A 17,190-nucleotide genomic window follows, 5' to 3' on the forward strand; every position below is an offset into this window, starting at 1 on the left:
TTTTGAAATTTTGAATTTTACAACTAAATAAGCACTAAGCGGAGCGGCTAGATCCCGGACTTTGAGTAGAGAACATGAACATGAAAGGATGGGTGTGAAAAAAAATGATTGTGCAACGTACTCCGAGTGCAATGCATTATTACGTTACGGGAGGGCAAGATGCACGCGGTACAAAATTCAAACCTCGCGAGCCCGCCGCGTGGGTCCCATCCCAGGTGTCTTCCACACGGATTAATTAACCACCCCCCGTTTGGCTTACCTCTAACCACCTGCCCCCGGTAGCCTAAACGCGTCCAGTTCATCACCCCACCCCACCCCACCCCTCCGGCCCTCCCCCGTTTCTGGAACCGAAGGCCCACCGGTCACTCACTGCTCCCACCCCATGCCGCTACCCCGCGCCCGAGGGCAGCGCCGTCATTTCGCCCCCCGCCAGGCCCCCGTCATCCCCGCAGTTTAAAGAGGAGCCCAGCGCTCCTCACACCGCTGGGGTTGCTGAGGAGGCCTAATCACTCTCGCTCGCAGGGTGCCGCTCTCGGCTTCGGCTCCGCTTCCTCTCCGGGCGGGGGAAGGGAGAAGGCGACCTGCTCCATCGATCTCCTCCTCGGTATGCTCTCCCGGCCCTCCTCCCCGTCCATCTTCCTTCCTCCCGGTATCGCGCTCCGGTCACGGTGCGGTGCCTCCTCGTTCCATCGCTCCTGGCAAGGAAAAGTGATTTCTGTCCTTGTTTTTGGCCCCCCGGTTCCCGAAAGGAGATGAATTCCGTGCTGAGTGTTTCGCATATGTCCTTGGGATTGTACGTTCCATCGGCAATTTTGTTCTATTTTTCAAAAAAAAAAATCAAACTTTCACATGTACCATGTACTGTCGCTTGTTGTTCACTCCACTCTGACGGTGGCTAGGAGGGGAACAAAAGGCATGATAATTCAGGCTTTTGTGCGCAGGTGTAGTTTGTAGATTCTCCCTGAAGCCGAATTCTTTTTTTTTTTTGAAAAAAGTAGCTCCCCAGTTTAATCTAGATTGACCTCTTAAATCCCCGTCGCTTTCACCTGACCATAAAAGTAGTCGGTTCATTGATTATACCGAGCTTTCGTGATCCGTTCATGAGGAAAATCTGCTTCGACTTACTCAGATGTCACCATTACAAGTCCTCTGTAGTCTGTAGCCTCTACCTGAAGCTGCTAGACTCAAACTCAAGTGTAGCGTTCCTGGTCCGTGCACCCCCTTTGCACTTGTTGTATGATGGGCAGATGGGGACTTTCCATGGGACACCAGTTTGATGAAGGGCAATTTCATTTTTATTTTTTAAAGATCCTTCACGGTACCTTTTGCCAGGTTGGTTCTAGAGCATGCATACATGCATGGTGACCATCTTAGAGGTGCATGTCCCTAGTCACAGCTGTTCGGATTAGGAGACCTGCTAGCTGTTTATCTGATGCAATGATATTAGATCTTTTGTGACAGTTAATTCTGGGTAATTGATTGTATAAAAGAATCTCCTGACAAAAATATGTAACTCGTACTGATAATTGCGCTTCTTGATCGATTGTGTTTGCAAGCTCCATTCGTCACTGGATATTACATAATTCCGTGCAAGTTTGACTTCTTCTAGCAATGTTCATTAATTACTGCCATCTTCACATGCACGGCAAGCTTATCTTCAAGAAATGTATAAATAATACCATTCCAGACAACCAAGATAGGTGTATCATTCCTGGCCTTTCTTGAAAATTACATCTGACATCAGAATGTTGAATGTACTAGATTATTGCTACTGTGATCCCCCCTGGGTCCCTCCTCACCCGATGCCTGCATGTGTCCATCTATTAAGCTGGGGGCCATGTTACGTGGATCACAAACAATTATATTTTATACTGAATTAACTAGTCTAGTTTATCACTCAATTATTGGATGGATGGTTGACAATAACTGATGAGCTTCTGATACTGCAAGTTTCAGCTGGAGCCCTGAACTTCTGATTCCTGTGGGGACAGAGCAAATTCGCTGTCACTTTTCTAGTTTATTCGAATTCATTGAATTACGTTCTTGCTCTTACCTAACAAGGGAGAGGCAGCTGCCACATCTCTTGCGCTGTGGTATGTGATCACCAAATCATAGTCATGCCTGTAAGCCTGTTCCATGGAGTTTCCCATCTAATATTTGGACTTGAGAGGTTTGATGAATTTCATCTTCATCAGTCCATCCCAAACGTGTGAGATATGCAGTCTATGTCAAATTAGATGTTTGTCTAACTGATTTATGCATGGCAGCTAAATGTGTGCTCCCTCTGTTTTTTTTCTCAATATATGACGTTTAGGACAAGCTCAAAAATGAATTAATTAGCTTAAAAACAGAGGGAGTACAATAATCAACAAATAGTCAAAATTCATTAGTCTATAGCTGTCACATTATTCATAAAAGAATGTGCTTGGGTTCATTCGCACATCAAAGGCAATAAGATACTGTCCTACCATCATAGAATTTTTTTTCCATTGCTTCATCAATTCCACCTTAGGTTGCTGATGCTAATCAGTTTTCTGGTCCTGGGTTTTCTGAAAAATGATTGCTGATTGATTAGCTGATAAAATCATAATTGCTGAAGGATATGTTAGTTCTCATCTTTTTGCTAGCCAATCAATGTTCTGGTCCCTGCATTTTGAAGGTTGAGATGACGAGTCCTTTTCATGACCCTCTGTATATATGCAAATGGTACCTCTCTATAGGTAGGCAGCTCAAGACCTGCTTCCTACCTATATGATTGCGAGTTCATCACAAATAAACCTCATAACATGCATGGATTTTCTGCATTTTGTGTCTTCTTTTTAATATCTTTGAGATTTGAGATTCCTGCAGATGTTATTGCCTGCTGTTTCTTGTTTGCTGCCTCCAATATTCTAACAGTTCTCTAGTTGTGACATTGAAAGATTATCTGTTTCCTAAATGTACTCTCAATATATTGAGTCTAACACTAGTCACTTGTAGTTTCATATTCTTATTGTGTGCTCTCTGTCAATCATGACCAGGTCTACTAAGCGGAATTTCTTATTTTTGGTGAGAATGAAGCGCATGAACAGAATGCCAACGAGGAAGTCCCATTCGTGGTGGTGGGACAGTCACATTAGCCCCAAGAACTCCAAATGGCTAGCTGAGAATTTGGAAGGTAACAACTCTGTTTTTATTGAATGACAGTATGTACTGAAGCACTTATGTTATTTACCAAGCAGAGTAGTCTGCAGTAACTTGCTCAATGTTCATGTATCTTGTATATGTTCTATTCCGTAATACAATTAAACATAGCACAGTTTCCTTGACTTTTTTTTTCTGAACAAACAGAGATGGATAAGCAAGTTAAAGAGATGCTGAAGCTCATTGAGGATGAAGGTGATTCTTTTGCAAAGAAGGCTGAGATGTATTACCAAAGACGGCCTTTGCTTGTAACCCATGTCGAGAATTTCTATCGCATGTACCGTGCTCTTGCTGAGCGTTATGACAATGTGACTGGGGAATTGCGCAAGAATCTTCCATCATCTCTGCAGTCTCAAGGCTCTGGTATATCCGAAACTGATTCCGAGACACAATCAATTTCCCCATCTCCAGAGCCTAACATGGAACAGAAGACACCGAAACAGAAGCGCAAAACAAGAGCAGTTGGCTTTGATGTGTTCCTTGGTTCTGGTGGAAGCTCAGACATTTCGAAGAAGGGTAGTGATGGATCATCGTCTTCTTCTTCAGATTCAGATTCAGAGGTTGATGAAGGAAGTGAAGAAAATGGCAATGGAATTTCTTTTATAATGAATGGACGGATTAATGAGCTAGAAGAGGAGCTTCAGGAAGCAAGGCAACAAATTGAGGCACTTGAGGAAAAGAACATGCACTGCCAATGTGAAAAACTTGAGGAGAGTCTAAAACAAGTTAGCAGTGAAAAGGAAGATTTGGTAGCTGCAGTTCTGGCAAACAAGAACGAGCTTGAGGGTCTAAAAGGAGACCTAGCAAAAGTTACAGGAGAGAAATTGCAGCTCGAAGCCCAGGTAAAGGAGCTTGAACAAGCATCTCAGAGCTTAGAAGATTCTTCTGCAGAGATTATGAAGTTACAAGATATAATCAAGAATCTGCAAGCAAGATTGCAAAATGATTCAAATGAGAAAAGTATACTTGAGGAACGTGCTAAGGAGTTTGAGCAAGTTCGTAAGCAGTTGGGGGATTCAAGGACTGAGGTCAGGGAGCTACAGGCTACAATCAAGAACCTGAAAGATGACTTAGGAAAAAGTCTGCAAGAGAAAGCACTGCTTCAGGACCATGTGAAGGATCTGGAACAAGCAAGTAGTGACTTAAATGCCTCGGTGGCTTCTCTTGAGGACAAATTAACCACCACAGAGGCACAGCTTGAACAACTTCGTGCCGAGAAGGCAGAAACTTCCCTCAAGAGCGAGGAACAAATATCTGAACTGAATGAAACCATCGCCGATCTTGAGAAAAAGCTTGAGCTGCTGTCCTCAGAGAAATCTGCAGTTGACAACAAGATGTCCATTCTGCTGATTGATGTCACTACTCGTGATGAAAAGCTGAAGGAGATGGACAGCCACTTGCATCAGCTGCACCTGGAGCATGTCAAGCTGCTCGAAGAGGCAGATGTCGCACGGAAGGCTGTCTCAGACCTGCGAGCAAGGGTGTGCGAGCTCGAGGAAGAGGTTGAGAAGCAGAAGCTTATGATATCCGATAGCGCAGAGGGGAAGCGGGAGGCGATCAGGCAGCTGTGCTTCTCGCTTGATCACTACCGCCATGGGTACGAGCAGCTCCGGCAGCTCCTTCAGGGCCACAAGAGGCCCATGGTGATGGCAACTTGAGTGAGTAGCTTGTGGGATCCTTCCCTCTGGATGTCCTAAATTGGTCCGTCGGCGGCTTATCATGTAATTTGAGTGTCTCCTTCTGCTCCCTCCCCCCTTTTCTGTATAATTTGAGTGAAACTTGTTCTCTGCAGTTACTCCAGCAGTTGAGCTACACTCTGTGGTGTGCAATGTAATGTAATGAGTTATGGATAATGATGGTATTCCCTTCTCTGTTCGTTCTGTCCATTACTCTTTTTCTGATGGTTGATCCGAGCTTGTAAAAATGAATGCGTGCCTGCTCTTTGAGATATTGGTGACCAATGAAGTGATGTGAATTAGGACACAAGTCATTGTTTTTTGCCAGTCTGATGAGTATCTTGTGATCTGACACTGGTTTGCCATTGCATCAATTCGTTGTTTTTTTTACTGACTGCAGTTTCTTGTATGCAATGAACTTTTGATCTTGACTTGACTTCTTAACTGATGCACCTTTTTTCTCAAAAAAAAAAAACTGATGCACCTTTAAGATTCCATTCACAATTTTTCCTAATAAAGCTGATTTAAGGGTTTTACTGGCGGACGACCCAGTTTTCCTAGTAAAAGAGCTTTATGTGATCACACAGAAGGCACTCGGCTGCGTCGTCAATGTCGATCACCTTGACACATCACAATTGTGGACACTTTTCCAAAGCTAGATGAAAAACCCACTGGCCCACTGGAAGGCTCCAACCATTGACTGTTGAATGGGCCGCTTTGGAATGGTTGGAGCTACCTCTATTTTTTTGAATGGGCCGCTTGAAGTTTTCTGGGCCGGTAACAGATATGGGCCATTAATTAAAACCGCCTGTCCCGTCACGTCACAATCTTGCCCGGATCACAAAACTGGCCCAAGTCGCAGCTGGAGCTGGATGATGGAAAAAAAAACCCTGAAGAATGGTTCAGTCTTTCAGAAATAACGGCAGGATTGACGGGAGAGGCAGCAGCCGTCTCAGCCTCTGACCTGGCCACGCCTTGCGCCGCCCATGCTCTCCTCCATGATTTGCTCCCCGACCTGGTCGGTGTTTTTTGCGTCTCAAGGAAAAAAGATTTGCGACCTGATCACAGCTAAGCACGAGCTAATGCTTGCCCGGTCATACCACAGCCACAGGCAGCACGGTGCCCGTTCAGCGCAAGCAGGCAGGCAGACAGAGCATCCAGTAAATTACAAGGAGATATGTGCCGGGTCTGGAGTACTTAACATTAATTATTATAATGTAATCACCGGGATTCACGAGCCGTACCTGATGATCGATCGGGTTTTTTTATAATACCGTAGCCTGTAGGGATCGGGAGCTCTGAAAGGCATCACATGGCGGCTGTGTGCCCCCAGCAGCAGTGTGTCCTCTTCGTCTGCAAGCTTTGCTCGGTTACATGGTTCAGGCTTCAGTTTCCTGCCCATTCAATTTGGCAGCAAACCCTCATCCTTGGGAAGATTTAACCATGGCTAACTCTCCCTCATTTATGCCTGTCTAACGTTCGCTTATTAAGCTCCCGTCCCTTCCTGCAGTTCATCCTTCAGTTTGGATGAGTGCTGCTGCTCCTATATAAGGGTCGCGCATGCGTTCCTGGTTTTCACTGATCTGCTGAGTTTCTGAACTTCTGATAGAGATTGTGGAGGATCGCAAGCTTTGCTTCTGTTTTCTGTCAACTCCATGCCCAGAAGCTTTCAGAAAAAAAGGAAGTTTTTCACAAGGTTACCGTATCTATATAGAACTGTAGAAGCAAAAATCATCTTGTTTTACCTAGTCATTTATTCGTACATTTCCGCGGCAACAATTCAATGCAGGCTATTCACACACGCACCTCATCCCCTGTAGGCCTGTATCCCTGATTCCCTGCCATCTTGCAATTGCAAAACATCTTCTTATCTTTTCCCTTCTAAAAACCAAAAGAGAAAAAAAATGCAATCTTGACCACAAACCACAAGTCCACACACCACGAGGCTGGGGACACCATGTGACAATATTAATTCACTGCCCATTTCTCTCCATCCCTCCCCCCTCCCCTCCCCATTCCTGGCCCAGCCAAGAACACCGCGGCTTGCGGCTTGCGGCTTGCGGCTGCGGTTACACTACTCAAGTGTGAACAAAAAGGTCCATGCTTCCTCTCGCTTCCCTTTTCTGCTCCGTAAAGGCACAAGCAGCAGATCTTGGATTCGGCTGCAGGTGGTAGTAACGCACGCAGCAGCAGGAGTAGGTGGGCAGCACCGCGGCAGGCCAGCCCCTCCGCCCTCGTGGTGCCCTGCATGTTTCACAGCTCTCCACGCGTTTGCTTGGAGCATTGACCGGGGAACGAATCCAGCTTGCCGGTTCTTGACCCCTTCTCCTCCTCTCCCATGGCCTGTCCGCCTCTGCAGGAGCTGGCGTTCTGAGCGAGCGGGTGCGTGTGGTGGCCGTCGGCGGCGGCGGGGATCTTGGGCGCGCGCGGGATCCTGGGTTCTGTCTGGCTCTGAAGGCGCCGCCGTCCTGTTCTTCTATCCCTTAGGTGAGATTGGGCTGTTGCCGCTGCTGCTTGCTTATGCAGAATCTGGCATGTTTCTTTTCAGTTTGTACGTTCCGGTTTCTTGATGCATTAAGTTGAGTTTGGAGATGGTCTATCTTCATAGCCATATCTTGCGGCATTTCTTAAGCGATGGTTGATTGCTTATCCTTTGATCTGGTCTTGCTTGGTTTAGTGGCCACCTCCGTTTCTTTCTCAATGCTGCTGTTACCACCGTAATATGCCTATTCTTTCCTGAAACAAATGGATGATCAACTCAAGTTTACTGAATCTCCCTGATGAACTGACTGGTGTATTATTGATTCCTTCTGGATGTCTGGTGTTTGAGATTGGAGCCATCTGTTTCTCTCTTTTGTTTTATTAAGAATAAAGTGAGGCTAATTGCACGTACTATTCTTTTGAATTGGAAAAAATTCTATTATCCAACCGACAAGGACTATACCTCCCAAGGAGTTACACTAATCTCTTGATTTGAACTACCTCGAATAATATGCTGCTGGCACTGTTGTCAATTGCCACACTATTCTAGTTATCCGGGTTCAGTTTATATTAAATAATGTTTCCATTGTGGGGAAAACCATGATCCTGTATACTACATTCATTTGTGCGTATTGTCGTATGGAACATTCAGCTCTGATATTTTTTACTAATATAGTTAATTGTTCCTGATGGTGCACATTGCACTTTCGGTTTTCAGATAGTGCTTCAATCCGACAACGCTTCTAGCTTGCCTGAAAGGTTTGTGAACTATGAAGCCACCTTTGGAGAGGAATCCTACCAAGAAGCGCCATTCGTGGTGGTGGGACAGTCACATTAGCCCCAAAAACTCGAAATGGCTTGCAGAAAATCTGGAAGGTGAGTGGACCATACATGGAAATTTCATCATAGGCTCTTCTCAGTACTTGGGTACTATTCATACATTTCAATGCATGGATAGGTACTGTACCATTTTCTAATGGTCTATGCACTGAGATGAGCATAAGTGAATAATAAAGCAAAGGAAGTGCAATATCTATACTTTCCATAGTACACTGATTCTCTGTATGTACATACTGTATCTTCTGTACAGCAGCAGCATCTGATTATTCCATTGAACCGACGACCAAGAATGGGTAGTTACATATGTACTACAAATATATTTTTTGTTCCTACTAGCTGCTGATCAATTCATATTAGTATAAGTGTAATAGTCTTTTGGGAATGTTCCTGGCGAAATGAAAAAATGGGATGCACAAATTTCATTTTAATCAAAATATTCCAGTGAAGTGAACGTGATGCTGTTAATATTTCCTAATTGCAGTACCTATGTTCTAGTTTTATGTGCATACAACAAATCTTGTATGCTTCCCACTGTACAGTAAATGAGCAGGGGCATTTGTGGTTTTCTCTAGGCTTCCAGCTATTTATTCTGCATATTGCCTCTGTTGTTTATGTTTATCAATCTTTCCCTGAACTGAAACATGCAGAAATGGATAAGCAAGTGAAGGAAATGCTCCAGCTGATCGAGGAGGACGGTGACTCCTTTGCAAAGAAAGCACAGATGTACTACCAGAGGCGCCCAATGCTCATCACTCACGTTGAGAATTTCTACCGGATGTACCGCGCTCTAGCTGAGCGCTATGACAATGTCACCGGTGAATTGCGCAAGAATATCCCAACAAGGCTGCAGTCGATGGGTTCTTTAGCCAGTTCAGAGTGTGGTTCTGAGCTCCAGAGGTCACCCTCACCATCTCCTGAGCCACTACAGAGGTCATGGACAAGAGAGCAGAGTCCTAGAGCTGCGGGCTTTGATTTCTTCCTGAGTAACAAGAACAATGATTCGCCAGCATCAAGGAAGGAGCCTGAGGATCTGGCATCGCAGTCAGAGTCTGATGCGAAATCCGAAGATGGCGATGATGATGGTATTACCTACACATTGCATCAGAGAGTTCTAGAACTTGAGGACGAGCTCAATATGACAAACCAGAAACTGCGTGATGCAAATGAAAAACTTGAGATTTTGGAGAAGAGCTTGAGGTGCCATTGTGATTATAAAGAGAATGGAAATGTTGCTGATCAAATAGCAATTTTGTCCAGAGAGCACTCTAATATGTTGGAACAAAACAAGAAGCTAGAAGCTGACATTATCAAGCTCAAGGAAGAAGTGGATTCAGCAAGAAGGCGATTTGAAGAGGAATTGTCTGAAAGGGATGGAGAAATTAGCAAGTTAAAGCAAGACCTTGCTGATGCTTCGGAGAAATTGCTGCAAGAGAAGTGCAGTAATGGTGCGCGAATATCTGAACTGCAAAAATCGGTTGAAGACATCAGGTCCAAACTAGAGAGAGTTTCTGAAGAGAAATTATTAGTTGAGAAGCAGGTTAAGGAGCTGGAGGAAGCAAATGCTGAAGCTGAAAAGTACAGTCAAGAACTGACTGAAGATGCTGAAAGGCTTTCAGAGGAGAAGTTCAGGCATGAAGCTGAGATTCTCACAATGCAGCAGAGCATTGAAAATCTGAAGTCCAGAATTGAGAGCCTTGCTCAAGAGAAATCATTGATGACAACATGGTTCTCAGACTTGGAGCAAGTTGTGGGGCGGGGAAGGAGCATTTTCGTCGGGTAACCAAATTTTATCGGAAACACCAGTAGCTAGAATTTAGCTAGTTAGCAACATTTTATTTTTTTCCATATACATACCATCATGTGAACTTAAGAAGCCCTACCATACGTAAGTGTACTACCATTGTCCTTGCTTGAATTTTTATGTACGATGTGATGGATGGTGGTGATGTACTATGATACTTGAGATATTGCACTGAACTTACTCCTCGGTAATAAAATGCCCATGGTGCACTTGCTGGTTCAGTCACAATTCATTTGATGTGTGTTGCCATTGTCCGCACTTCACGTTCAGTCCTAATACTGCTACTGGGTGTATCTTTTTTTTTTTTAAATATCGTTGCTCATAGTGCAATATTTTGAATATTCTCAAATCAATTCCATTTACAGTTCATGCTCCTGGCCCTTTCTCTAATTGCCCCACTTCATAGTTTGTCATTATTTTCACCTCCAGGATATCATTGAAACCTCTTAGACGAAAGCGGATTCAGTCCAAGTTCTTAGTTTTAGCTTGAAATGTTAGAAATTCACATGGATTTGTCTCGCCTAAATACCCCTGAAACATTATATTATTTTCGACTAAATATTTGAGTTTAATTGGTTTTACTCTTCCACCTAACCATCCTCTCTTTCTGTCTTTATCATTTTATCTATCGCTCGAGTGATTCAAGCAACCATCACTCATCGGATTGCCATCCATCATTCGCGAAAAAAATGACATCCATCACTCGAGCGAACGGCGAACAATAGCTCATCCTTTTGAGAATCACGGAGGGAGACCCAAATAATATTGATAAACCACTAGCTAGTGACCATATAATGGGATGCGACATGTCTTGTGGTTGAGGACTACAATTTGAATTCTATTACTATAGTTGCATGTAATCATTTGCTATATAATAGTGTTGGCATTTGTCTTTTTTACTTTGTCAACCATAATTTGAGTTCCATCAACTAAATATTATGTGTCTTACAAACTATAAATTTAGGGCTTGTTTGGTTCCCGCCACACATCGCCACGGCTATAGTACCCACGCCACGCTACAACTCCGCCACAAAACAGTCAACAGCAGTGGGAGCGGATGCTGTGGCGCTAATTTTTACCACCACAGTGGCTCGCCATGGCCACACCCGTGGCGTGGCGTGTTGTGGCTGGGAGCTAAACACGCCCTTGTAGATCCTGCTCTTGACACCACGAGAGGTATGATTTATTTATAAACGGTAATTTTATTTTTTTTCTAATAACATAATAATGGTAATCAACTGCGTGTTTCAACCAGATACAAAATTAAGGCGCGTAAAACGTTTTGGTTGAGGTTCAATAGCAGTATTCGCTGAAAGGGCTAGCGTATTACGCCTTCGTGAAGAAGAAACGCTAAACAGGAGTCCGTCTTACCTCTCGACCCAGCCCAAGCCCGCGAAAAAGCAGGAAAGAAAGACCCGATACCCACTCGCCGCCGCCGCCGCGGAATTTCCCCGCGCGCGCCGTCGGTAAGCTCCGCCTTCCCCGAATGGAGAATACCCTCTTGGTTCTCGCTCGCCCCGAGGCTTCGCCGCCCTTCCACGCTAGTTGCTCGCGGCAACGACTCGGGTGGAAAATCCGATTAGAACTTCAGAAGATAGTTTCCGTTCCCCTTAGAATTGTGCCCCGTAGGTGAGGGGTGAGAAGAATGCTAAGCTGCGAGTCGCTCATGGTTCTAGAAACTTATAGCGTGGGTTAGATTGAGGGAAGTCTAGGGTTTCGAACAGTCTCGATGTTGGCGGTGCTTAGGGAGCTAGGACCAAGAAAGCAGATTCTAGCCTAATTGTTTACTGATACTCGATCCTCTGTGTTGATTTCCATTCGAAGGTTGAGTGTATATGCTTTGGTGTGCCATGGCTTGCCTCGTGATTCTTGCTCTATGATTGCTAAAACTAAATGCGGGAGCTGACCTCAAATTGGGGTGCACTCATGTATAGCAGGAACAATGGACAAATTTGTGCACGTTTACAGTGGTGGGGAGCTCGTGAAGGGGCCAAACGGGGTGGACTTTGGGAACCTTCCTGAAGAGGGTATATGGTTCGAGACGGCGCCCACATTCGGTGATCTGATTGACGCTGTGCACAAGAAGCTTGGTTGGCGACAAGAGACACACAACATCCGTGCGCAGGGAAGGATGAATGTTGGTGCGGGTGCTCATCGGCACTTCATCATGGTTCCTATCAATGATGAGATGTCCTGGAGTAGCTATGTCAAGGCAGTTTTCAATGGGACTGAGTGGAATTGTCTGGAGATTTACGTTCAAGCAGAAACACATTCCCCTGCAGAGGTCATTTCCTCAGAGCCAGCACTAATGGCTATTGAACCAGCGGATGTGCAATACCAAAATGCCCAACCTCAACATCCAGGACGGGGTTCTTTTGATATTTCTTTGGTGTCGACTGCTAGTCCACCAAATCAGCATTCTCGACATGGTCGATTGCAAAAACCTAGAAAGCGCACCAGGGCGTGTGCAAACAATGGTGGACGGGTTGGTGCAGAAGTTCAGTCTGGTCAAGATCAGAATGGGGCTTCAGAGACAGTTGATACAACTACCTATACTTTAATTGGGTTGTTTGATGCTGATCATCGTGCTCGAGCTCTAGCATCTGGGCAGGTATATCGAAGAAAGCTTATAGCATTTATGTTGTAAATTATTTTCGTCTAATAACAAACCACTGATACCAATAATTCATTGTTTGGGGCAGAATCTAACTGAGCTCAACCCACGTACCCGTGAGCCTCTCCGGTTTGACAAGCGGTATGAACATTACCTTAGGCAGGCTGGGCTGATGGGGCTGGTGAACATCTGTAAGGCTGGGCTACCCTCCATTGATCGTGCGCTTGTCTCTGCACTAGTTGATAGGTGGAGACCTGAGACCCACACCTTTCACATGCCCTGTGGTGAGGTCACAATCACACTACAGGATGTTGCAATGATTCTTGGACTTCCTATTTCTGGCCGTGCTGTCACTGTAAACGCAACAGAGTCTCAGAATGAATTGGTTGAGCGATACCTTGGGAAGTCACCACCTCCACTGGATAGGCCCCGCCCAGGGCTGAGGGTTTCATGGGTCAGGGCTGAGTTTAATAACTGTCCAGAAGATGCTGATGAAGAAACTGTCAAACAGCATGCTAGGGCATACATCCTTAGCCTGATTAGTGGAGTACTGTTTCCTGATGCATCTGGTGATCTGTACACCTTCTATCCATTTCCGCTGATTGCTGATCTTGATAATATCGGTTCATACAGTTGGGGTTCTGCTACTCTGGCATACCTCTACAGGTCAATGTGTGCTGCTTGCAGGAGGCAGTCGGATCAAAGTAATCTGACTGGTTGTCTTCTGCTCTTGCAACTTTGGTCATGGGAGCGTTTTCCAATTGGCAGGCCTGATATGGTCAAGCTGAAATACCCAAATGTAGAGGAGCTAGAGGATGAAAGGGATAGACCCACAGTTGGTCTCAGATGGGTTGTGGGTATGTGTACGCGTCGTGCAGCTCCAGCACGTTGCTATGAGCACTTCACAAATGAGTTTGACTTGCTAACAGATGACCAGGTTGTGTGGTGCCCATATAGGGAGGAAAGAGTGAAGGAACTGCAGCTTGCCCCAATATGTACCCAGGATTCTCATTTATGGTTAACACAGGCACCTCTAATTTATTTCTATATGGTGGAGGTTTACACACCTGAGAGAGTGATGCACCAATTTGGTCTCTATCAGAGCTGCCCACCTCCATTACGGGACACTAGTGTGGAACTTCATTGGTAGGATCTAAGACAATCTTGTTAGAAAATATTTTCTCCTGCATTCATTGCATGGTTGTGTTACTTCTATTGAGTTATAGATCATTTACCAATTGTCAGTAGGCAGCAGCTGATCCAGGAGTTTCTGATGATTTTTTATCTGTTCAGGTGTCGTCGTGGAAGAGTTCATAATGATTGGGCACAGAAGCATAAGTCTTTTGTGGATACTTGGGAAACAAAGGAGCGACATGTTATCATGGAAGACCGACCATACAACCATGATAACTACATGGATTATTTGAGGTGGTATAAACGATCTACACGCACCCGCCTCTGCACACCAAGGGGAATTAGTAATGGGCACAAGGGTGCGACACCTGGGGGAAGTGTGATTGCTGATTCTGAAGACCCTTTTCATGCTTCTCAGCTTCGGTACACTCCCAGGGCCCATTTGATCCATTCAGTGGTAAGACATCCTACTTGTAAGATATGATATTGTTCAAGATGAAATTTCTTTTAAAAAATAATTGTGCTGGAGCTTCGTGTATAATGCTTATGTATCCATCTTTTGTCCCAGAACGACAAACTCACTATCCTGGCAAAAGATGCAGCTGCTCAAAAAGGATGCCCCAGAGGTCAATGTCATGCATTTATTGAAAGGGTCACAAGAACATGCGTAGATATTAGGGAACTTGGTGGATCGTTGCTTTGTGACATTGCTGATGTGATTGGTTCATCAACGACACCAACAACTGAAGATGGACTGGAGATGGAGAACCAGATGGATAAGGAGGGAGACATAAATCATTCCATGGTGCCTGATCAGGACATCGAGGCAGGACCCCAGTTAGAGAAGCAGTCTGAAAGCCAGGATGGTCACAAACAAGCCAAAAGAACAATCCCCTCAAGTTCTTTGGGCAAGAGGAAGATGAGTAGATCTGTTCCAAGATAACTAGTGCTCAGTAAGTGCTTTATAAATTGTAATTTATTTGTGCTAATTTTTATTAGAAAAAGAAACAATTGTATTTTGCTGCTCGCGTTGGATGGTCATAGTGCATATTTATGTTGTGTTATGAGCTGGTGGATGGGCAAAAGTGTTTTAGAAAAAAATCATTATCAGTGACTGTAGACAAGATGGATAAAATTTATTTTCTTAGATGAGATATATCCAAAAAATCATGTCAGATCAAGCCTCAATAGGTCTAGATTAATTTATTTGCTATGTGTATACTGGACAGTTGCAGATTGTAGACTAATAAATAGTTTGAATTGGCCTGACTGGGTAATCCAAGAATATGTCAATCGAGATCAAAGCTGCTGATGTCAGCCGAGCTATCCAAACATTGTTTGAAGCACGTGAGATTAAAGGTTTAGCATCTGAATACTGCTGCATGATCTATTGCATTTAGTTGCTGCAAAAACATATTTAGTCATGTGGGAAAAATTTCATCTTCAGATGCAGGTTGTGAAATTGGTGCTTGGAACGACCACTGTCCTTTACACCACTGGAACATGACGATGGGTCCAAAACAGTGAATTGTTGCCTCTGGTAGTCTTGTGCAGCAAGATAATCCATATCCACTGCGGACTGTAGACATTGCTGCTCCAGACTCGCCATCTGATGTGTCACAAGAGGAGCCAGTAGCAATGGAAGAGATGACTAAGGAGGAATTCATGGAGAAGCTGCGCGGCTGGATGATGGTGCTCGCGTCTCATTTCGCCTCCATGCCGTTCCAAGCAGGACTCAATCCCCCGGAGTGATTCTGGCCTAATGTCTGCCGTGGAAGCACCATGAGGAAATATGGGCTGTGATAGAAAATGATGATAATCTGCCCCAAGACCTGATGATTGTGCGTGGCAATAATACTGTGGAAGGGGCAAACGAAGCTTCAAAAGATTATAAAACGATGGTGGATCTCTTTTTGTAACGACATCTCCTGTTGTTATCTTCGAGTTTAGGATAACGTCAAGCTTATCTTTAATTGTTTAGGCCCAGATGCATGCACTCGACTGATTTTATCCTGTTCGATTCTTATTTTTGGAGAAGGATTGATGAAGAAACTAAATTAGTTCGGGTTTCTTCTTCATATTCCTCTTTTGCATCTCCCTTTTTTAACCACTAATTGTTGAATAGTTTGAGTGGTTCCCAACTACTTAAACAACAGTAAAGTATGTTCCTAACTTCCATTAATGGATAGTTCCATTTTTCTACTATTGGTGATATGTGGTTTGTGAGTTTGCGTCTGCATCTCCAGCTCTCCATTCCAGGTACCAGGTTCCAACTGGAGAACTGATAGATCAAGCAAAGGTCGTCTTTCTCTCTGAGGAAATGGCATGAGCCTGTACGTCCAAATGTTTGCCATCATCGAATTTCGGACTGAATTTTGCAGTTGCTTGCGCACTGGCTCAAGGAGCGTCGTTGGGAACTTTTTCTCCAAGAATTGGAGTGTTCGTGCCTGGTGTCTCGGATTGAGCTGCGGCGCCCGAATTCCCTTCTGACACTCGGAACCAGGTTCAGGACCTACCTACCGTCTTTACACAGTTGGCAGTCACTCTGAATGATCAGAGAGCAGCAGCCTGCTCAACCCTTGAACTGCAGCAAGGCCCTGAAAGCACTATCTGGTGGCCCTTGAACTGCAGCAACATAGGCGAAGCTACATACAGATTAGGGGAAATTTTGTAAAAAATTAGATCTAGTGCACCCCCACAACTCAACTTTATGCACTCACAAGGCCGCTAGCTCTAGCTGGGAAGATACAGAACGAAAAGTGCTTGCAGATGGTCTCATAGCATTCATCGCCCCGCGCGCGCGGTCAGCTCGAGCTTCATCTCGGACGCGGATGCTGCGCAGCTGCGCCGCCGCGTGCGGCCTCCGGGAGACCCGCTCCCGTTACATTATGTGTTCATAACAACTCTATCATCCCACAAAGTAAATATTTGCCAACACAAATAACTAGTAGCAGCTGGTTCCATTACATCTGAATCACATAGATTAACTGACATCAGTAGTATGAACAAGCATTATTATGAGATTGCTGGATCACACGAGATAGTACTTAAACTCACACACATACATAGAGAGAGAGAGAGACAAAGTTTAGACAGCCTTATATAGAAATAGATTCCTTACTACCAACCAAACCAAGCATCCCTGCTGCAAATAACCCCACGGATCTGATCGGACGCAGTTGTACTACACCTTTGCGTCGTCGAGGAACTTTTCGATCTCGTCGAAGTCATTGTCCTGGACGTCGTCGACCTCCACTTCGAGCTCAGCGAAGCCCTCGTCCTTCAACTGCTTGAGAGCCCTCTTGCGACTTTCAAGCTTAACCTGATAGCGAGCTTTAGCCCCCTCTACAATCTTGCGCAGCCTGTAATCTGTGGAATCATCCAAATAGGTGGAATGAAAGGGCGGGAGAGGGTCGTATCCCTCCAAGAACTTGATATCAGCCCCGGTCAGCTCCAACTTC

General features: G+C 44.8%; 3 protein-coding genes across 5 annotated transcripts; all 3 read left to right on the forward strand.

Annotated features, from left to right (window-relative positions):
* The first annotated feature begins 448 nt into the window (after positions 1-448).
* On the forward strand, positions 449-5,069 carry LOC120672310 (protein NETWORKED 4B-like). Its single transcript, XM_039952637.1, has 3 exons — positions 449-604; positions 3,021-3,157; positions 3,331-5,069. Exons 2-3 carry the CDS (start codon positions 3,055-3,057, stop codon positions 4,839-4,841), a joined length of 1,614 nt encoding a protein of 537 aa, XP_039808571.1. The 5' UTR covers positions 449-604; positions 3,021-3,054; the 3' UTR covers positions 4,842-5,069.
* A 1,829-nt stretch (positions 5,070-6,898) lies between these two features.
* Positions 6,899-10,213, forward strand: LOC120674204 (protein NETWORKED 4B-like). 3 transcript variants are annotated; one of them, XM_039955343.1, is made up of 4 exons: positions 6,899-7,058; positions 7,219-7,346; positions 8,059-8,216; positions 8,828-10,213. In XM_039955343.1, exons 3-4 carry the CDS (start codon positions 8,111-8,113, stop codon positions 9,958-9,960), a joined length of 1,239 nt encoding a protein of 412 aa, XP_039811277.1. In that variant the 5' UTR covers positions 6,899-7,058; positions 7,219-7,346; positions 8,059-8,110; the 3' UTR covers positions 9,961-10,213. The 3 variants fall into 3 exon arrangements, with proteins under 3 accessions (XP_039811277.1, XP_039811276.1, XP_039811278.1); XM_039955342.1 differs by having other exon boundaries at positions 6,908-7,098; XM_039955344.1 differs by having other exon boundaries at positions 6,924-6,955.
* A 1,140-nt stretch (positions 10,214-11,353) lies between these two features.
* LOC120675188 lies at positions 11,354-15,911 on the forward strand. Its single transcript, XM_039956293.1, has 6 exons — positions 11,354-11,447; positions 11,919-12,592; positions 12,684-13,741; positions 13,889-14,186; positions 14,298-14,682; positions 15,177-15,911. Exons 2-5 carry the CDS (start codon positions 11,924-11,926, stop codon positions 14,670-14,672), a joined length of 2,400 nt encoding a protein of 799 aa, XP_039812227.1. The 5' UTR covers positions 11,354-11,447; positions 11,919-11,923; the 3' UTR covers positions 14,673-14,682; positions 15,177-15,911.
* Positions 15,912-17,190: the final 1,279 nt, after the last annotated feature.

Source organism: Panicum virgatum, chromosome 5N (assembly GCF_016808335.1).
Source record: "Panicum virgatum strain AP13 chromosome 5N, P.virgatum_v5, whole genome shotgun sequence".
Classification (NCBI taxonomy): Eukaryota; Viridiplantae; Streptophyta; class Magnoliopsida; order Poales; family Poaceae; genus Panicum; species Panicum virgatum.